The 22575-nt window shown below is 40.0% G+C and overlaps 2 protein-coding genes across 2 annotated transcripts in view; one reads left to right on the top strand and one right to left on the bottom strand.

Annotated features, from left to right (window-relative positions):
• quob (quattro b) overlaps window positions 1-20707 on the bottom strand; it is a 52947-nt gene extending 32240 nt beyond the window's left edge. The window contains exon 1 of the mRNA XM_065293872.2: window positions 20289-20707. Within this exon, the coding sequence (XP_065149944.1) occupies window positions 20289-20291 (3 nt within the window). The 5' untranslated portion in view covers window positions 20292-20707. The remainder of the gene's footprint in view (window positions 1-20288) is intronic.
• LOC135753709 (BEN domain-containing protein 5-like) lies at window positions 7699-11000 on the top strand. Its single transcript, XM_065271677.2, has 7 exons — window positions 7699-8005; window positions 8108-8241; window positions 8623-8903; window positions 9157-9281; window positions 9367-9428; window positions 10269-10476; window positions 10808-11000. Exons 1-7 carry the CDS (start codon window positions 7843-7845, stop codon window positions 10936-10938), a joined length of 1104 nt encoding a protein of 367 aa, XP_065127749.1. The 5' UTR covers window positions 7699-7842; the 3' UTR covers window positions 10939-11000.
• Window positions 20708-22575: the final 1868 nt, after the last annotated feature.

Raw genomic sequence — 22575 nt, 5'->3', positions numbered from 1 at the left:
TCTCGTTCACGGTGGTCCGCGCTGTCACGAGAGAAGTGTTTATTTTTGCGCAGCCCAGATCTCCGTCTCTCCGTGGCCCTCAGCCCGGTTCTTCGTTAACCCCCATTCTCTTACTGCATGTTACACGTCAACACCTTAGTTTTACAAACTCGTCCAAGTCAAACCTCATTTAACAAATCCACAGGATCCCAAATGAAGGATATCTGGAGCCTGGCGGTGTTCCTCGGGTCTGGAATTTGCATTCAAGAGACCGTCAACTACATTGTTTGATAAAGCACCAAAGTCCAGGCTGGATTGAACCACTGGCTGAACTTTGGAAACTTAATTCAAGGCTCATTTGATATCTGGAAATGTTAATAACAAGCGCATCCTTTCCTGTGTAAGGACACTTTAGACATCCATCTGAAGGAAAATAATGTTTAACAGATGGTTTGTTATCCTCTCACCTGCCGGATTCAGTCACTGCAGCATGGTTTTGATGATACGCTTACAACTTACAATTAAAAGTAAATAGCTATTGCAAGTAACAGGGTATCATTTTGAGGTGTGAAAGACTCGCTGTAATTTTGCGATAGAGGTTGTATTTAACATACTGTTGTCTAATATGGAAGGCATTTACTGATCAAATAAAAAATTTACGATTTACCATTTCAATATAGAAGCAAAATATGTGCCAAATAAAAAAATTTATAAAAAAAGTTATTTTACTTTTCAAAGTTATATATTGCATCTTCCCTTTCAAATTGAAATATAAAATTTAACTGATGATTTGACATTTATTTTTCCTTACAATCTCGAGGTAAGACTGCTAATATTGAAAATAAAAAACAAACGTGATAAAGAAACTGCTAATTTTTTAAAGGCTTATTAATAATTTCCCCGCCAGTGTTTTTTAAAAAGTTGCCAGCCAGCCCCAGCATTTTTCACACAGGTTTAATGCCTTCCAGAATTGTTTTCTTTAAATAAAAAACCAGAACAGAGCCTATGCTTTCAAACAAAAAACACATTTCATCCTACCCTCATTTGCTGTCTTTTTAATCACCTCTCAAATATGGGTAGTTTCCTTGAAAAATACAAAATTTTAAGCAAAAAGTGATAATTGCATTATTGTAAAGGCATTTGTTTGATCAGATTCAGAGTGAAGATCAAAACCTACAAACAGTTTTTACTGTTTTTGGATCAGTGCATGCTTTATTGTTTTGTGTAAGCCATCTAGTGGATAATAGCAGAAACATGAATTGCCGTAAAAACTTGTAATTGGCAGGGAAGTGTTTTCTTTTAATTGACGAGATAACTCGTCAATGGCGGGGAAAGAGTTAATGCTTAATACGCAGTAATAGTGACAAAAATCGATTTAAAATGTAAAGATCTGTTTTTATTTTATGTTCTCTTTTATTTCATCTTTTTTGTTTTTATTTTCAAAAGTCAACTTGTATGCAAATTCTATGTTAATCAGTGGGTGGAGTTTACTTGCTTGTAGTGATGTTTTTTACGTGTATGCGAACTTATGCGCATGGTTATGCACCGCCTGCAAGGTATAGTTTATTTGACTCGTAAGTGTACATACACGTTCATGCGCATTGCGACAAAATGCAATGCATGTCCTAGGCTATGTACTTCATTCATTCTCCTGTACATGCATGCATGACCTACGCATTAAGGTACATTCAAATTATAAGCGTCTAGCAGTAGAATTCCATTGATTTCAATGGAAGCTTGGCGGCATCCGGCCAGTGACCGATGGATGGGCGTGTCCAGTCATGCCACAAAATTGCCACAAAATTGAGAAATTTTTACCTTTATGCAAATTATGTGCGACATTCGAGAACGACCACCAATTAGAACGAAGTTCACGTCATCCATCTGTCGTCAGTTACTGGAGTAACACAGTCTCACCCCATGGCGTCAATATTTGACGACACTTGACCATGCGTCAATATGTTGACGCGGAGGGTATAATTTTCGCGTCATTTTTTGACGAACTGGGGACTTCAATACTATTACGTCCGTTGCATTCTCTTTTCTTACCATTTTCGCGTCGGTTTAGGGTTAGATTACGCAAAATTAAATAGTGTACGCGAAATTAAACAGTTGTCACCTGGCGTTGGGGTTAGAGTTAGGTACGCGAAATTAAACAGTTGTCACCTGGCGTTGGGGTTAGAGTTAGGTTTGGGTAGGGATGTCATTATGGAAATCTAACCCTAAACCGACGCGAAAATGGTAAGAAAATAGGAAAGAGAATGCAACGAACTTAATAGTATTGAAGTCCCCAGTTCGTCAAAAAATGACGCGAAAGGTATACCCTCCGCGTCAACATATTGACGCATGGTCAAGTGTCGTCAAATATTGACGCCATGGGGTGAGACTGGGTTGACTGGAGTGGACATTGCTCATTTGTTTATGACAACTAGATATAGAAACGCCTATTTTGGAAGAGACGAGCGACACACAGCGAAAAAGTCGCTTATAATTTGAATGTACGCATACAATGTACGTAGGGTTTCAAAAAATCTGCCGATTCATGTACAGTAAGCTCAAACTCTTCTTATGATGATACTTCGGTCTTAAGGAAGTGTTGCCAACTTACTCTGCGTGCACACCACTGTGTGTAACCGTCCACTCAGAAAATGACGAAAGATGGATGACGTGAACTCCAATGCTTCACTCTCATTGGTAGATTCTCCTGAAAGTCGCTCATCATTTGCATAAATTGGAATGTTCTCAACTTTGTCACGTAGATGGGCACACCCACCCAATTTGCTGTCGCTCATATTGCCGAAAGTCATCAAGCTTCCATTAAAAGGAATGAGATTGCGTCGCTCTGCCATTGCAGACAGTGTGTACACAGCATTATTGAAATTTAAACGAAAAGGAAAACATGGTATTAATTGATATTAATTAATTTTCCATTTTGGCATATGTTTTCTATGTGGAAATGGTAAACCTTAAAACTTTTATTTTAATTGGCAGAATATGCCTTACATACTGTAGTCTAAAACACATATCTGTAAACATTAATTCTCAGGGTTTTTAAATCATAAACGCCCAGTGATGAGAATCTGACACACCTCATAAATCACAAATACTGTCATGCATGAGTCAGATCGTCTTATCTCTTGTGGTCTGTAACAATACTTTGCAGTAGCTCAGCAGTTTCTCATCTGACTAAGCTTTCGGTAGATTGATCCAGCAGACATCTGTTAATGCCATAAAGTCTGTTAATGGCTAAAAAAAACATTTCTAAGCAAGACCATTTTGATGGTTGATTTTCAGTGACGGTTACAATCATTTTAATTCATTTTTGGATATCTCTATAACAGAGAATTCATTGTTTTAAAAAAAAAAAGTGAATTCACAATTTAAGTAATCTAACAAGTCACGGCAGGTCTGTTGTCAAAGCTCAATGTCATCGCTGTGCTTTTGATATTGAATTGCATTTCAACATCATACTCTTGCGGTCTGCAGAAATACAATACATACAGATGTATTATAGAATTGCAAATAGTTCCAGTAAAGCAGCACGCAGCGTCTGAAAATGTGTGTTATGTACACAGAATATGTCTTGACTTGTGTGCGTTGGCACGGGACAAAAGATCCTCTCGTGGCCTTTAAAAACCCTTTCTGCAGCTCTGTTATCACTTCAGGTCTCACGCAAAGATCTCAATAACGTTGAAAGAACAAATGGTCAAAGTTCCCTGCTGAAAAATCCAGCATAAACCAGCATGAATTTCATGCTGGTCCAGGCTGGTTTTTACTGGTTTGTGCTGGTCAGCGCTGGTATAGTGCTGGTCAGCATTGGTATAGTGCTGGTATAGCTGGGTGGCCAGCATAGTCATGGTGTTCTCAAGCAAAACGGAGCTGGTGTAGCTGGTTCACCAGTATGATTTTGCTGGATTGAGCTTAAGGGGAACAAGCTTTATTTTTGCTTGTGTATGTCTGTATGTAACACATTAATATAAGATTAAAACATAATATATTGGATTATATTTAATTATAAGTGTGTTATTTTTTTCCGCTCCGTCTTTTTGAAATAACAAAGCTCAAAAACCTTTGAATAACAAACAATACAAAAATAACACTGGTAAAACATGAAGCTGACTTTTTTCTAAATAATATACATCAGTAATATATTATTACAATTTTTATCTTGAATTTCTCATTAACATACCATTCACAGTTGTCAATTATGTACTTACTGTGCAATACAACCAGTTTCCGTTTTACTGCACATACATACATCATACAATATTTTACACATAAATATGTCATAATGTTTCAAAAAACCTGTACACAAATCATTAGCTTGTGCAAAACAAAAACAATTAAAGATTCAAAATCAAAGAAAAATGCTAAATAAAAGACTAGTCCCTTTCATACACATTTGGGAACTCACATATGAAAGTATGATCAGTGGTGTGCAAAATCAAGCATTTCTGCTCTAAGCTGTCCACTGAAATCAGACATACTGGTGCAAAATCATTTCCTGCTTGTTTGATATGTGGAACAAAAGCTATGCCCTGTGAAAGTGGGAAAGATGGCTGTGAATGAATCTTTCTGAAAATCAAAGCGATTTCTCTGTTGCCATTAGAGGTAAATGAAATAATGTGGAGGATTTCTCCATTACATCCATCATTTAATTTACCATAGCAATCTTTCCTTCTTTTACTTAGGCTGTAGCTACTGCTAGTATACAGTAGACCCTTATGCACCATTCTTCTGTGTACAACAACTTCATCGGGTACATGCCTCTCGGCAGAAAGAAATGCAACTCTTATTGGATCAGTTACATCCTGCACCCTGCCACCATCCAGAACAGTTGTGTCTTGCCATGTTGAGAATTTTTTCACTTTGGGGTGTTCTGTCAGTTCTAAACAGAACTTCTGAACATGCTCACTGATGGTATAGTTTGCTGTAAAGTGTGGTATAGCACTGTGTGATAGAAATCTGTTAACAATCTGTAGAGCTACACATTTGGTTCCGTGGACTAGTTTTAACAGCTCACCATTTGCATTTTCAAATACAAATGCCGAGTGTGCCCACAATGGACCCCACAATTTTACAGACTTAGCAAGATGTGTAAGGAGATGCACATTAAATGTCATTGATGCTTCCCCATAGAGCAACTGAAATCGTACCACAAATTCTAAAAGCATCTCATCTGCTAGGTTGACATCTTGAAAGGAGACCTGCTCTTTAAGAAGAAGAAATACAGCAGACACCAAAAGGCTAAGGTGCTTTATGTAGCATGTTTGGAGCAGTCCGTTTAAGACAGGGAGGCTGTAGAACAGAAGCCATGCTCGCCATTCTGAGGCTTTCCAAAACTTCAGATCTGTTAGGGGCCTGGGTAGTCGTGTAATGAGATGTGGTGGTTTTATGTTCCTTAATCTGTTTTCTATGACTCTCATAATGTTGGGGCTTCCAATGTAGTATGGTTGGTCACTATTATTCAAAAGAAGCTCTGTGAGCTGTCTAATGACACCAAGTAAGACTGCATGCATGTAGTCTGGAACAAAGCCCCAAACTATATCAAAGTATGGCATGTTTATAAGAGGAGAGGGACCCTTTACTCCTCTTACACTACTGTTGTTAGCTAATGCAAGCTCCATATCAGACAACATTCCTTCAGCATCTCTGTCTGCATATTCAGTTGTTGTTATTGTATACTTCACCTGGCGGTCTACTAGGGTACCAGGATGCAGACAAAATCCACAACCAAAGTATCCATTAAATTGTGTGGTGTTCTGTATGGCTGGTCTGGCTTTTGAATCTACACAACAACATAGCCCCACAATTTTACTAGTTATGCATTCTCTGTTTTTTCTCCATGTCACACCTTTGTACACAAGATCTTTGGCCTGATTAACAAATGGTTTAAGAAAAATGTGCATAACTGGTTCCCGTGCACCAAACCAAAGCCCTGCCAACATCACATTCTGGAATCGAATTTTGGGAGGCAGCTCGTTCAAGTGGAGTTGTATAGGCCATATTGAAAATTTGGAGGATTTGTACAGGGGTGAGCCATCAGAATTGAAATTAAATGAGAAATTGTTTGGATCTGACAGAAGTTCACCAGCTTTTGAAAGTTGTGCATACATGTCACCATCATATATGTCAGAGATAATGTGTTCATTTTTTGACCTTTCATATCTGTAGGCAATGTTGTTTGAAATTTCAGGATTTTGTAGTAGTGCCTGGATTTGAGGTGCAATTGGTACATTGATGAAAAAACTACCGCTGTTCAGGGTACTGATTTCCAAGGGATCACTACACTGGAGGCACTGTGTAATATTTTTTTCTTCAATATTTTGTTGAGTACCAATGTATGATCTACATGACTTACAATAAAAGTGAAATTCAAGCATTTCTGAATTATTTTTAAATGCTTTGTTGAACAGATATTTAGATACAGGTACCACCTCTTTGCCAAAAAGTGTATTTATAAGTTTTAACAAATGGTGTAGTTGAGTCCCAGATATGTTATGTCTAGCCGCATATGTCATTATCATCAAAACTGCCTCTGCTTTTGTGGTAGTACCTACAGATGTAAGTATGGAGTCCATTTCTGGGTCAGGGTCATCAGGGACAGTCTGTCGAAATGCCTCAGTGTCAACTTCACTTTCTGTGTCACTTGCAAAAGTGGAAACGCTATCGTAGTTGTCATCAGAGTCATCTGTTTCATGAGCTAATGTTAAAGTAGTCTAAAAAAAACATTATTAAAACAACATTCAAAACATGTTGTTGTGATAGTCTGATGTTGCATTACATAATTGTCTGGTGATAGACTGTAAACTCACCACATCTGCAATACTGGAACCTTGAATGTTGTAGTGATGCACAGTGTAATCATCATAAATGGGTACGGTCTGTAATAGCATGTTAACATGTATTACAGAACCATTTGAAAATGTACAGATAACTTCATAATGATCCTCTTAAAGGAAACAGCATAAATGTTAATAAGCTTACTTCTGTTTTTGAGTATAGCCAAAAAATATAAACAATATAGTTAAACAACCAACTGAGCAAATCATAATATACGTACAATGTAAAATCTTAAATGTAATTACATACAGTAGAGCATCCACCGCTTGTTCTGCGTTTTGGAAGGGGTACTTCATCTGTGCTTTCTGGCTCGAGATACAATTTATATTTTTTGGGGGCCATGATTCTAAAAAAAATTGTATTATAGTTAGGCTATATGAGGCGATAGTTAAAATGAATTATCCGATGATGGTTTAGTAAAGCTTATGGGTTCTATCCCAGCATAGATAAAAAAAAGTTTTTTTTTTTAGTAGTAAAATTATGTCAAACTGAATTGATAATCTCTTTGTAAAAAATATGTAAAGATTACTCAATTAAAATACTTTAGTATGATTCAATTAAATTAATGGAATTTTACACACATATATACATATATACATATATATACATATATACATATATATATATATATATATATTCTCCAGTGTAATCCAACAGGAGTTTGGAGTCAAACAATGTTAAAATGCCTTTGTCTTAATTAAGATGTAGTTCAGTTTTATTTTTCAGTAAAACGGTAATGTGAAGACATATTACCATAGACAGTAGGATATACCCAGCATCGGCGTTGCTATGCAACCTTTAGAGCAACTATGTTCACGAAGAGTAAATGTAGTTCCAGCACTTTCCCAAAATAAATCTCGCAATGTTTTCGACTACATTATATCCCTTACAGTGTTTATCGAAATTAGTACAAGTGCACGTGTTCCAAATTATCTTGTTTTCGCCACCGTAATTACGATTTTGATTTGGGGTAAATAAAAAGTTTCAGCTTCTACACGACGAATCTGCCGATCGCTGCGAATGAGAATGTTTGCATACGTGAGGTACCTGGATGACGGCTGCACGGCAGTTGTTTCAACATGCGAAATTAAGGACTTTAACTTTAACAAGTTTGACCAAACACAGATTTATTGGGTACGATGGAAGCAAGACTTCTTCAGGGCACAAATACTGATGCTAAAAGGTATGTCAGCAGTAGCTGTTTTATAGTAACTCGTTCACTGCACAATGTAAACAAATGAGTGCTATATAGTTTTGCTTCCTATTTTGTTTCTATAATTTTTAGAGAATAAAGAAGACATAGAGGAGGAGTTGTCTAAGGGCAAACGACTCCGGGTAGCACCTCTTAAAACATGGTCGTCTCCACCACATACTACGTCTTCCTCGCTAAAAGAGAAAGCGGAAGCCAAGACCAAAAATGTATGTTGTAAAGGTTATATTGTGTAACGTTAGTTGTGCGCGTGTGTATATATTGTCCAGTAAATATTTTAAACAAACCTATGTGTATATATGTAGTAATTTCTGTATATTATAATACAATATTAGTGTGATACATTTATTTATTGGACAGTGACAATAAACGATAAACACAGTCTAATATTTAAATGATAATATATTAATATTAAATATATATTAAAACTAAATATATCAGTAGTATGTATGTATGGAGAAATGTTTTCTATTAAAACTTCTCCCGTCTATTTAGAAACGCATGAACTGCTCTGTCTGGTTTTATTAATGATACAATGCTCAAAAAGTATGCTGAATTGATTGTGCTGTTCTCTGTTTCTTATAAAACAGACAAACCAGAAAACTGCCTCAGATGAAGGGAAAAAACAATCGCTTCTCAATATATTACATGAGCGCAAAGCCCAAAAACGACAGGCTCCACTCTGTCCAACAGCACAAACTAAAAAGATTAATGAGCAGACCCCATCATCACATCTGGCAACAGATGAAGAAGATGCCGTTGGTGCAGATGTTGTTCCCCGCAAATTATTCGAAGAGTCACAAAAGCAACTCCAGTTTTACCAGGAAAAGCTGAAGGATGTTACTCTCCAACTTGAGAAAACCCAAACAAAGTAAGCGATTAGGCCAACAAATGTTATGTTGATAAGGTAATTAGTTGTACGTTGCAATTTACATGCATCCAGTGATCAGAACTTCATAAGTGCTTAATCATGAAATACTCCAACGGTTCCTTTATCAACAAGATAATGGTTAGGGAGATTATTGGTGTGAGTGTAGGTGTTTTGCAAAACCTGTAAACTGCATGCTTGTATTAGACTCAATTTAACTACGGACACTGTCAAAATTATTTATTTTTCTCTGTAGGCTGAAGGAGATTGAAAAGGCAGAAATAACAGCCTTGAGAAAATTAAACATTGAACTCCAGAATAAACTACTGACCTTGTCCTCTTCACCCCCTGTATGCAGCGAAATCAAAGAGACCTCTTTAGGTAAAACATGCATTTTTACACTGAACTAATGAACTTTGGTTTAAAAAAAAATTTTTTATTTCTAATAAATACATGTCATCTACAGTGGAGCAGTCTGGTTCTAGCAGTCAACAGTCTGAAGCAATAATAAATGTGGTTGGAGATGAGGTAATGTTCCTTTTATAACTATTTTATTCAATATGAAAAGGTGAATTTCCAACAGTAGGCCTGGTAAATAGGGATGCATAACGATTTTCACGATAAAAAATGGCTATGACCGCTTCACCCAATGGTTCTATTTATCACTGCACCCTTAGCAACCACACACATCAGTTTGAGAAGTTTTTTGTTTTATTTGAGCTTTTAACATATTGCATTACACATTGGAACCTTGTTGTTCAGGGTCAGGGACAATTTTTTTTCCAGTGAAAGAAATGCTTTTATTAATTTAACTTCATGAAAGTTGCACTAATGCATTATTTTACTTTAATATTGTTTGGTTATATATATATATATATATATATGTATATGTATATGTATGTTTTTTCTTAAAATTATAAATGCATGTGTGCATATTTATACATTAAACATTCTTAAATGTATACATGCATGTGTGTGCATTTATCTATACAAAGTTGTTACACACAGTTCACACACACACACACACACACATATATATGGTGTAAACAAAAACGTTTTTTCTGCTATAGATTATTCGTTATGCATCTCTACTGGTAAAACAGTTTAGTGACATGTAGTCTCATGATTGGTCAGTTTCTAAGGTGTTACTAGGCCGCTAGCTAATAGTTGATTGATGGTAATGGAAAATTAAGTAATTGTTTTCAAACTAACAGATAATCTAAATAGAAAAAAATGCTTGAAATGATTAAAATGCACCTGAATATATCAAGATGTGCTGCCAACTTTTATTGCCTTCTATGAACACATGTATAGGTTAATGCTGTGTCCAGATTAACTTTTTCTTTACTTATTTTTTGGTGTTCTCAGATTGTCTTGGGTGGGACTATACATTTAAGAAAGGAAGTCTGGGAGAAAATAAGCAGCAGCACCAGGGACTCTTTATTCATTAAAGAACTGGCAGTGGCAGTCTGGGGAACCAAAACCCTTGGGGAGCGCAGCCTTACAGGCAAGGAGTGTCCCACCACAAAATCCAGTCGACAGCCGCTGACTCCAAAAAAAGTGAAAATAGTAAAAGGTATGTCACTGTAGCTAGGAAATACTATACACAATATTGTCAGTCAGCATGAAATATTGTGGACAGTAGTGATGGCATGTACATCTTTCAAAGGTTTTAATTTCACTTAAGTCATATGTGGTTTGCAAAAATTGCGTGTGAACAGAGGCACTTTTCTAGTCAGCATAATATCTAATTTCTCTTTGTCTATTCAAACCACATCACCCAGAACTGTCACAATACAGAAGTATAAATGGTTAGGTTTGGTCTTTTGTTAATTTAAAAATAAATAAGCTGCTATTTTGGACACTGTGATAAGTATGTGATGGTTATATTTGTTTTTGTTTTTCAGCCACCTTTCGTGAATGGCTAGAGAATAAAAAAATTCCAAAGGAAGAATTGGAAGCCAGGGCGTCAAAGTCTGGCCGTTACATAACCGAAAAAATTATGGACATTAACAAACAAAAAAAGAAAGCCATGTGAAGAGGGGAATATTAAGAATGTATTTCTTTATTAAAATGTGAATTACAATTATGTAAAAAAAATTGTCTTTGTCTTATTTTACTATGAATATGCATTAAGGAATGTGATATATAACCACGCAAGGCTGGTCGGCCAGCACACCAACCACGCAAGGCTGGTCGGCCAGCACACCAGCAACCCAGGCTGGTCGGCCAGCACACCAACCACGCAAGGCTGGTCGGCCAGCACACCAACCACGCAAGGCTGGTCGGCCAGCACACCAGCAGCCCAGGCTGGTCGGCCAGCACACCAGCAGCCCAGGCTGGTCGGCCAGCACACCAGCAGCCCAGGCTGGTCGGCCAGCACACCAGCAGCCCAGGCTGGTCGGCCAGCACACCAGCAGCCCAGGCTGGTCGGCCAGCACACCAGCAGCCCAGGCTGGTCGGCCAGCACACCAGCAGCCCAGGCTGGTCGGCCAGCACACCAGCAGCCCAGGCTGGTCGGCCAGCACACCAGCAGCCCAGGCTGGTCGGCCAGCACACCAGCAGCCCAGGCTGGTCGGCCAGCACACCAGCAGCCCAGGCTGGTCGGCCAGCACACCAGCAGCCCAGGCTGGTCGGCCAGCACACCAGCAGCCCAGGCTGGTCGGCCAGCACACCAGCAGCCCAGGCTGGTCGGCCAGCACACCAGCAGCCCAGGCTGGTCGGCCAGCACACCAGCAGCCCAGGCTGGTCGGCCAGCACACCAGCAGCCCAGGCTGGTCGGCCAGCACACCAGCAGCCCAGGCTGGTCGGCCAGCACACCAGCAGCCCAGGCTGGTCGGCCAGCACACCAGCAGCCCAGGCTGGTCGGCCAGCACACCAGCAGCCCAGGCTGGTCGGCCAGCACACCAGCAGCCCAGGCTGGTCGGCCAGCACACCAGCAGCCCAGGCTGGTCGGCCAGCACACCAGCAGCCCAGGCTGGTCGGCCAGCACACCAGCAGCCCAGGCTGGTCGGCCAGCACACCAGCAGCCCAGGCTGGTCGGCCAGCACACCAGCAGCCCAGGCTGGTCGGCCAGCACACCAGCAGCCCAGGCTGGTCGGCCAGCACACCAGCAGCCCAGGCTGGTCGGCCAGCACACCAGCAGCCCAGGCTGGTCGGCCAGCACACCAGCAGCCCAGGCTGGTCGGCCAGCACACCAGCAGCCCAGGCTGGTCGGCCAGCACACCAGCAGCCCAGGCTGGTCGGCCAGCACACCAGCAGCCCAGGCTGGTCGGCCAGCACACCAGCAGCCCAGGCTGGTCGGCCAGCACACCAGCAGCCCAGGCTGGTCGGCCAGCACACCAGCAGCCCAGGCTGGTCGGCCAGCACACCAGCAGCCCAGGCTGGTCGGCCAGCACACCAGCAGCCAGCAGCCCAGGCTGGTCGGCCAGCACACCAGCAGCCAGCAGCCCAGGCTGGTCGGCCAGCACACCAGCAGCCAGCAGCCCAGGCTGGTCGGCCAGCACACCAGCAGCCAGCAGCCCAGGCTGGTCGGCCAGCACACCAGCAGCCAGCAGCCCAGGCTGGTCGGCCAGCACACCAGCAGCCAGCAGCCCAGGCTGGTCGGCCAGCACACCAGCAGCCAGCACCTAATGCTGGTCGGCCAGCACACCAGCAGCCAGCACCTAATGCTGGTCCAGCACATAATGCTGGACCAGCATCCCAAGCTGGTCCCAGCATGCAAAACATACCTTATGCTGGTGACCAGCAATGCTGGTTTTTTTAGCAGGGTTTAAAAAGTCCTTTGGTGATCCTGAGAGAAACGCTGATCTAAATTGATTTTGAAGGCTTTGAAAGTTTCTCATTTCGGCTGTCAGATTCCAGCAACTTCTCGTCTTGCTTCCAGCACGCCTTTTCCTCACTCCGTCTTTTCCTCGGAAGACAGTGTTGTCTTTGTCTCCGGGCCACTGTAGTTTAACTCCACACAGAGGGAGTTTGGCACAATGTTCGGCATTCACAGCGTAACACACAAGAGTTTTCTTCGACCACTGCCCACTCTCACCAGACAAACATCCACAACATCTGACTTGGATCGCATTTCTCTCTTCACTTGTTTTGCTATGAGCTTCCAAATTGAGGTTTTTAGGTTAGGTTAAGCGAAGAAACATCCTATTTGAAATTCATTGTTCACTGCATCATGTTTGAGGGCTGTTTATCCAGATTTAAAAACTGTTCCTGATGTTCTTCATGTAAGCAGTACATTAGGAAAACTTATTTCAAATTGAATGTTTCATGCTTAATCACAGAAAATAAACTGTGGTCCATTAGCTTTAGTGAATCTGTGTTTAATGCAGTCTGAATCATTTGATAACCTTGCATTGTTTTGTTCGTAGTTTTTGTGGATGATCACACGACCTGTCCACGTTGGCACCTGCCTAATTTGACTACTAAGTGACCGAAGAATTTGCAGCAAAACACTGCAAATTTATCGGTCACTTGTAGTCAAATTAGGCAGGCACTGAGTTTAATTGGCCACACAACCTTGCTGATGTCATCATCAAAAGATGTGAAAGATTATTTTGCTTTACTAACAATGCACAACGCTAAGATATTTCTGCTGCAGCAGAGGTTTTCAAACTTTATTATGGCAAGGACCCCCAAATTTGATAAACCTTATGCGAGGGACAACCATCCATTTTTTTTATGCATTAACCATTTAAAATCTGTTAGATAAAAAGTATAATAAAGACAGAAGATTGTTTCCAAAAATAGCCTATATAGTAGTGTGTTTTTTTTTTTTTTAATTTTGCTTTGTCTGTGATCTCTGAAATTTTTGGGGTCCCCTTCGAACATTCTGGGGGTCCCCGGACCCCAGTTTGAAAACCTCTGTCCTACAGTATAAAATTATGTTCTGGAGACTTTATTTCTTAGTGTATTTAAACGTATCTTTTTTCTTTCATCCTCTTTGTTTTTATTTTGCATTATTTTCTTTCTCTATGTACACTCACCTAAAGGATTATTAGGAACAGCTGTTCAATTTCTCATTAATGCAATTATCTAATCAACCAATCACGTGGTCTTGGTCAAGACAATCTCCTGAACTCCAAACTGAATGTCAGAATGGGAAAGAAAGGTGATTTAAGCAATTTTGAGCGTGACATGTTTGTTGGTGCCAGACGGGCCGGCCTGAGTATTTCACAATCTGCTCAGTTACTGGGATTTTCACGCACAACCATTTCTAGGGTTTACAAAGAATGTTGTGAAAAGGGAAAAACATCCAGTATGCGTCAGTCCTGTGGGCGAAAATGCCTTGTTGATGCTAGAGGTCAGAGGAGAATGGGCCGACTGATTCAAGCTGATAGAAGAGCAACTTTGACTGAAATAACCACTCGTTACAACCGAGGTATGCAGCAAAGCATTTGTGAAGCCACAACACGCACAAACTTGCGGTGGATGGGCTACAACAGCAGAAGATCCCACCGGGTACCACTCATCTCCACTACAAATAGGAACAAGAGGCTACAATTTGCACAAGCTCACCATAATTGGACAGTTGAAGACTGGAAAAATGTTGCCTGGTCTGATGAGTCTCGATTTCTGTTGAGACATTCAGATGGTAGAGTCAGAATTTGGCGTAAACAGAATGAGAACATGAATCCATCATGCCTTGTTACCACTGTGCAGGCTGGTGGTGGTGGTGTAATGGTGTGGGGGATGTTTTCTTGGAACACTTTTGGCCCCTTAGTGCCAATTGGGCATTGTTTAAATGCCACAGCCTACCTGAGCATTGTTTCTGACCATGTCCATCCCTTTATGACCACCATGTACTCATCCTCTGATGGCTACTTCCAGCAGGATAATGCACCATGTCACAAAGCTCAAATCATTTCAAATTGGTTTCTTGAACATGACAATGAGTTCACTGTACTAAAATGGCCCCCACAGTCACCAGATCTCAACCCAATAGAGCATCTTTGGGATGTGGGGGAACGGGAACTTTGTGTCCTGGATGTGCATCCCACAAATCTCCATCAATTGCAAGATGCTATCCTATCAATATGGGCCAACATTTCTAAAGAATGCTTTCAGCACCTTGTTGCATCAATGCCACGTAGAATTAAGGCAGTCAAAGGGGGTTAATCACCGTATTAGTATGGTGTTCCTAATAATCCTTTAGGTTCATAAATCACATACATAGTTTGCGCATTTATTTTCACAACCTATTTAATCTCAGCAGAGTCGTGCATCACCTTCGGCATTCACGAACAGGTCTTTCTCAACTCGTTTTACAACTCGTATATCTTATTGATGTTCTCCCCAGTTTACCCTGCAGATGAAACAATGCTCTGTGGTTTCTCACTGAGATCCAAGACCGCAAAACTGCCTCCAAACTATATCACATTTCATTAGATTTTGATTGAGGGTCAATGAACTTATTTCCAAAATAAATATTATCAACTCGAGACACAAACGACCATGAACATACCTTAACAATCGCATACACGCATCGCTTACATTTTCCTACAATTCGGAACGTCTACACCTTTTCCATCATCGAGGTGTCGATCGATCGCAGCAGGAAATATTATTCATGTCATTAAATCATAAAGATGAAGTAAATCACATTGAGCATTCAGACATTATGTCAGGTGGCAAAGAGAACGGAAAGAATCGTCATTGTTCTTGGTTTTGGCAAAGCTGTCTTAAACCTGGCTTTGGAACATGCCATATAGAAAGTGCTTTTCTTAGATGTTGTTTGAGACACCAACCGAGTGAACATCTGGACCACGAGTAACATCCTAATGAAGAGCAGAAGTAAATCAGGCCGAGCCGTCTCTGTGTGCGTGACAGAAACTGAGAGGGGTCAAAGAAAACAAAATACACATCACAGGCCAGCTGCGGTTCATCCTCTCTAATATGATAAAAAAGCATAAAAGCCGCCAGTAAGAGTCTTGGCAGGACGTTTTATGACATGTTATAGGTTGTGTGGTTATCCTCATGATAGCTTTGCTAGAAAAATCGGTTTTCTGTTCCTTTCTAGTTTATGTTTTGTGCTTAAAGGAATAGTCCGGTCCAGAATAAAAAAAATCCCACATTTTACTCACCCACTTAGTGTATAAGACTTTTTTTCTTTCACAGTCAGAGTTGTATTAAATAATATCCTGGCTCTTTTCAACTTTATAATGGTATTGGATAGTGCCCCATTTTTAAAGCCTCCAAAAGTGCATCCATCCATCAAAATCTAATCCATACAGTTATTAAATGTCTTCCGAGACAAAAACAATGGCTTTATGCATATTCACAAGCCTGGATGCTTGATATCACAGAGCTTTAAAATGGGGCACTATCCAATGCCTTTATGAAGCTGAAAAGAGCCAGGATATTATTTAATATAAATCTGACTGTGTTTGGCAGAAAGAGGAAAGTCATATACACCTAGAATGTAAAATGTGGGATAATTTTATGCTGAACTATTCCTTTAATCTGTCAAACTGACAGTACCTCTTTTGGCCATGCCAAAACAAACCTGTTTAACCACATCAGGGCTCTGTTCCAGAAGCTAGCAAGTATTTACACTAACACAAAGACTATTATACCAAAACTATAGGTACAGTGCTTTATAAATGCTTTGTATTTTATGCTTTATTAGCTTAGCAATATGCAAATGCCAAAACACTCAAAACTGTCCAGAAGTTAGGATGCTGTCAATGTAGACAGATCACTACACCAGTTTTAACCGGTCTGCACAAATCTCTCCCAGAATTCCTGTTATTTTGGGACTTTAAGCAGGGGATTTCTGCAGTGTTACTTTGACAGCAATAATTTCACATATGTGGACATCTGGTTTAAAACCGAGCATACCGGATAGCAGCCATGAGTCGTGTGTACATGTGTGTGCGTTCAGTGGTAAGGTGTGTGTATGCATGACTGTTTTGTGTTAATGTTTGTACTTGCATGTTATTGGTGTTGTCAAGGTCTGTCAGAGGTCGTAACGGCCCGAGCACAGCGAGAGGGTTGTTTGTGTGTGAATGTGAGGGTTTGGTCTAATGTTGTTTTCGTCCAGCCGTCAGGCTCTCACTTTAACCATACTATGAAAACAAGCGTGCAGGTGTGCAGCTCTCCCAAAAAAACACACCGAACATATCTCCCAAAAATCCGGACAAAATTGCATTTTAAAGCTGGCTCAATTTAAACATTTTGCATTGACATACCTTAACATATATCAGTGACGTTGTTTTGTCGCAAAATGCGCATCAGTATGTTTGTAAAACGACTTAATTGTCCTAAAATATCTAAAACCTAGTTCTTAATCATGAATCTGCACCTGCATGTTTCACATTCTGTACAGCACATTCATGTGTACCAAACACATTAAGACGTTTACTGTAACGTGTACACGCATTGCTTTAGCAAGACCTGATCTACTGTACACATTATACAGCCATAGTCAATTATATTAAAGTGGGTGTGTACAGGACTCATTCACTGACTTTAAAAGAATTGAGCACAACAGTGCCAGCCCATTTTTGTTTTTCCCCATTTATTTTCTCCAAAGAGATTTCAAAAGATTCTTCAGCGCGGCTTAAACCAAACTCAACATTACAAATAAAACGAAAGACATTAGACTCCTCAGATTTATATTTATTCATTTGGCAGAAGCTTTTATCCAAGGCGACTTACAGTTCATTACAAAGTATACATTATTATCAGCACGTGTGTTCCCTGGGTTCGTACCATAGACTGTAAAAAAAAGATGGACGACGTGACGTCGCCTCCCACCATTGTAATGAATTGAAGCCAAAAATGTCCGACCACGGTCGCCGCCATGTTACGTAAAAACGTCAGTTTGGAGCCAAGGCATGCGCAGAAGGAATCGTCCGTGGAGCCAGAGGTGGAGCTGCGGTATCAAACTTCCACCCAATCGCCCGCGCGACCAATCAACCACACCAATCATTACGTCACGCCCCGTTTCTATTGCATCAAATTACAAGCTAAAATGAAACTTACCACAATAATGAAGACTTGAACATATATCAGTGTGATTACCCATGGCATTTGGTGATGCTAATGTAATGTTTTACCACTGGGATATACAGGAGCACAGATGATGTGATCGATTCAGAGCAGTAGAGTATAAAACTATTTTTGAGTCATCGATCCGGATAGTATTATAAAACATACATTTTGCTTTTTTAGTTTATTGCAATATTATATATGGTGATATTATTGCGACGTGTAATATTGCAATATTATTGAAAGAGGCGGGCTTGATCGATGCTATCTCATGGTAATTCGTGCGTATTTTATAATCGTAATTCCTATTTATTTGCACGACCATATTTTATAAATTTATGTACGATTTGCCTTTTCCCCATGTGACGTTAGGGTTGGAGTTTCATTATTGGTTTGCACGCCCCATCTTACGCCGATTATGCTTCATAAACTGACAAACTGTTTTCTTTTATCGTGGAAAGCCTGTGAATGGCGTAAGCAAAAATTGATCGGCACCGTAGTTTTTTGCTCATTACTCCGATTTCACATTGCATGTAAACACCTTAACCGGCTTTCCAGTAGTTTTGTTCATGTGTGCATGTCTCCGTGTGCGATGTTTATCTTTCAGTTAGCGCAAAAAGTTAGCGCATAAAAGTTTGCATTCAGATGTTAAAGTAGTTGGCAGAGAAACTGCGAAAATTACAGCTTAGGTTAAATTTACAGGTTCTGCAGACTGCGCAAAACAGATTTCCCAATGGCTTTTAACGACTATTAGGCGTTGACAAGAAACCTGACAAATCTCTAAATCCCATGTAAACGCATGTTTCTGCATAGCCGGGTTATTGATTTGCATGTAAACGCATGAACCGGTTTCTATAATAACCTGATTTTTGATAGTTATTTCCTTATTCTGTGCATGTAAATGCACTTACTGATAATCATACACTTTTGCACAATTGACTTCGTACGAATTTATACGATTTAGCCAACTTGTAAAATATGTACGAATTCTCGTAAAATCCGGCTCATCCTATTGTTTCATTCATAGTGTTTTGTGAGAGTATGCTGTCACTATACTTATATTACCATGGTAACAGTGAATCCTCTGGTGATTGGTGGAAATCTCTTTAGGATTATAGTTGCATAGTTTATCACTTCATATATTTAAATGAAGTTGACATCACACTGTCTTCTACCGAAGCAAACACCATCACTTAACTTCAGAGTTAGTGCTTCTGTAAGTTTATACCCTATCATTAAAAACATATTTGTCTATGGAGAAAATTCACGAACCTGACTGTGGTGCTCTATATTTGACATAAAGATTTCATTTGCATATTTTTAAGACATAAACAACTATCAAGGGAATCATTTGGTTTCCCATATAAGCCAATGAAACCACCAGTTGATGACTGTATGACAGAATATATATAATTGTAATGATGTGAGATGTTATTTCTGAGGGCGTGTTGTGAAGGCTGTAGTAATTTTTTTTGGCTTTGCATGTTTACATTCCAGTTATAAACTCCGCCGACGTACTGCATATGTCTCTACATCTGCATGTTAAAGTACACATGATGAAATAACTCAAATAAAACTACAGACAGATTGTGGAGGCCGTACGAAACATCATCAGATGTTCAGAAAGAAACAGAGATGTGGGTCATGTGCTAAACGATCACAGCTCTTGCAGTCGAGCATCTCGTGCATTGAGACGACTCCGAATCTTTAACATCACATTCAAAATCTTTACTTAAAAACTTTTTAAACTTTATAGTCATTAAAAAGTTCAGATGTATGTAAAATAAAAGCTAAAAAATATTACGACTTTATCAAAATGTTCCCTTTATAAATCACAGATCACCTGCAAGTGTGCGTACACCAATCATCCTCATATCCCTTCCTGCAAGCCCATTCTCCAATAAAGTTTGTTTTTATAGATCACGAACTTTGCATGATAACTGGCATATGTACGTTTTTTCAGCCACGTATGCTTTATAAATGAGACCCCTGATGTTAATGATCAAATGACTACTATCTATTTAAACACACATGATGCTTAAACTTGTCCATGTCAGCTTGGGTGTTGTCATTGAAGCAAAAGGTGGACACAATAAATCCGAAGGCATATGTTCATTTGAGTTTTATCTACACATCTTCTTTGTCTAGTCTAAACAAGTGCATGCGAGATATCTTGAGTTCAGGGTTAGAAAAAAGATACTGTAGTTGATCTTAAGTCAGTTTGTCTCTTTTAAACGCTTACATTTTGCCATTTATAAAGTAAAACATTGTCTTTTTGACCAGTAACATTCATTACAAAGAGTGACAAAACATACTGAGCATGTGAATGCATCTAATTTATTTCCCAACACCAGTCAGCTATCAGAAAAAACAATCTAAACTAATTATATTTACCATCTTGACGACAGGATACTTCTACTGAGCTGTCATCCTCCAACAAAACAAACTCCCAGTTTAGTTCTGGAGATAAACGGGCATCGTTCCCATGCTTCCTTACATCCAGAGGTGAATCCAGGGCGTCTGTGCTGTTACATTTGGATTGCAGTGGACGACAGCCATTGTGTAGCAAGTTTGCAAGTTTGTGCGAGGGCAGAACGCCTCCAAAAATGCACGAAATGTGAAGCGCTCTGTTGTCGGCTCACTGCGCTGTTTTGTCTTGACTGTAAAGAGCTTTTCAGCGTGAGAGAGAGAGAACGAGAGAAAGTAAAGACAGAGAGGAGGAGGAGGAGGAGGAGGAGGTCTTTCTTTCAGAGGAAATCCCCCTGAAGGGTTTTCATACTTTTCTCAGTGGCAAATCAGGACCTCCCTTCACACAAACACACACACACACGGACAGACAAAACGACCACTACATCAACCTCCCTAAACTCTTTCATTTCCTTTAGTACAGTTCAGTTTTTTTTAAACATATCAGGGAGAGAGAGAGAGCGAGAGAGAGAGAGAGCGAGAGAGAGAGAGAGAGAGAGAGAGAGAGAGAGAAAGAGAGAGAGAGAGAGAGAGAGAGAGAGAGAGAATTTCCTGGCGCAGACTGCCTGGAATGTGTTTAAAAACTTTGCTCGCCCGCTCACCCCCCACTCTCTCTCTCTCTTTCTCTCGCTCACTCGCTCTATCACACCTGAATGTTATTCACAAACATTTTCAAGTGCAGATTGTGGAATGAAAGCCACTGATAGTCACTAGAAGCAGGAATAAACTTTACAGACTTTATCTTTCTTTCTTTCTTTTTTGAATTGTTGTATAATAAAGCACTGTTCTTCAACCCTGGTCCTCGAGGACCCCCTTCCAGAAAGTTTTAGATGTCTCTTTACTTAAAACACCTGAACCAACTAATCTGCCACTCCGGCCAGAGTGGAGATTTTGAAAATCTTCGTTTGCACGCTTGCATGTAAACTGAGACAAACGGATATTTAGGCAGCCAACGGCACATTATGCGCCAGAGCTCGCACCTACGTCAAAAGTGCGACCACGGGTACATGTCAATGAACACTTTTCTGAAAACTGACATGTGTGCACGAAGTTACTTTCTAAACAGGGGAGTTTAAGATGTCTGTTTACGAAATTAGCCGCCCATGTGTAAAGTAGTCTGAAATCTTTGGAAGGGGATCCTCGAGGACCAGGGTTGAAGAACATTGTAATAAAGCCAGATCTCTGTATGGTTGGAGGGGATGTGGTTAAAGAGATAATAAGAGAAACATAAAACATCTTTTGTTTCAAAAATTTTAATTAAGAAATTATGTGAGAGAGGTTTTAATTTGGAGAAGTTAAAGTTGTTTACAAAAGATAAATTGTAAAATGAATATGATCTATGATGACTTCTCTTAAACAAGTCACCACTTAATATACGACAGAATATAACAAATGATTCTGGCCTGACATGAAACAAATTGAGGAAAGACGATGGTTTCAATAATTAGTCTGGGGCTTCTTCATAGACACAATCTCTCTCCATCACTCCCTCTCTCTCTCTTTCTCTCTGATAGCATCAAAATCAAAGAGGGACCATCATCAGTGTGGATAAAAGAGTCCTTGTGCTTCTAGCAGAAAGTTACCAACAGTGTCTTCAATGTTGTTGTTGTTACTGTGGGAAATGAGAATACAGTTTAAAGTGAAGGGAAGATTTTAATGGTATTCTGTGGATAAGAGATGGACTGATCTGTGTTGTTTAGACACGAAAGAGTCTATAGAGGAGAATGCAGAAGTCTGATCAAAGTCTGTCTGAGTCACATAAAACTATCCTGAGAAGAAAACAGACAGATAGAGAGAAAGTCAGACCGACCGAAAGACAATCAGACCGACAAATAGAGAGTCAGACAGACAGACAGAGAAAAAGTCAGTCAGTAAAACAGAAAATAAGACATACCAAGAGACAGACAGTCAGAGAAACAGAAACAGACTGTCAGACAAACCAATAGAGAGACAATCAGACAGACAAATAGAGAAACAGAGACAGTCAGACAGATAGAGAGACAGACAGACAGAGACAATCAGACATACAGAGAGACAGTCAGTCAGACAGACAAAGAGACAATCAGACAGACAAAATAGAGCGTCAGAGAGACAATCAGACAGACAAATAGAGAAACAGAGACAGTCAGACAGATAGAGAGACAGACAGACAGAGACAATCAGACATACAGAGAGACAGTCAGTCAGACAGACAAAGAGACAATCAGACAGACAA

The sequence above is a fragment of the Paramisgurnus dabryanus genome, chromosome 7, assembly GCF_030506205.2.
Source record: "Paramisgurnus dabryanus chromosome 7, PD_genome_1.1, whole genome shotgun sequence".
Classification (NCBI taxonomy): Eukaryota; Metazoa; Chordata; class Actinopteri; order Cypriniformes; family Cobitidae; genus Paramisgurnus; species Paramisgurnus dabryanus.
Note: the sequence above shows the minus strand (reverse complement) of the source record. Positions and strands in the feature narration are given on the sequence as shown.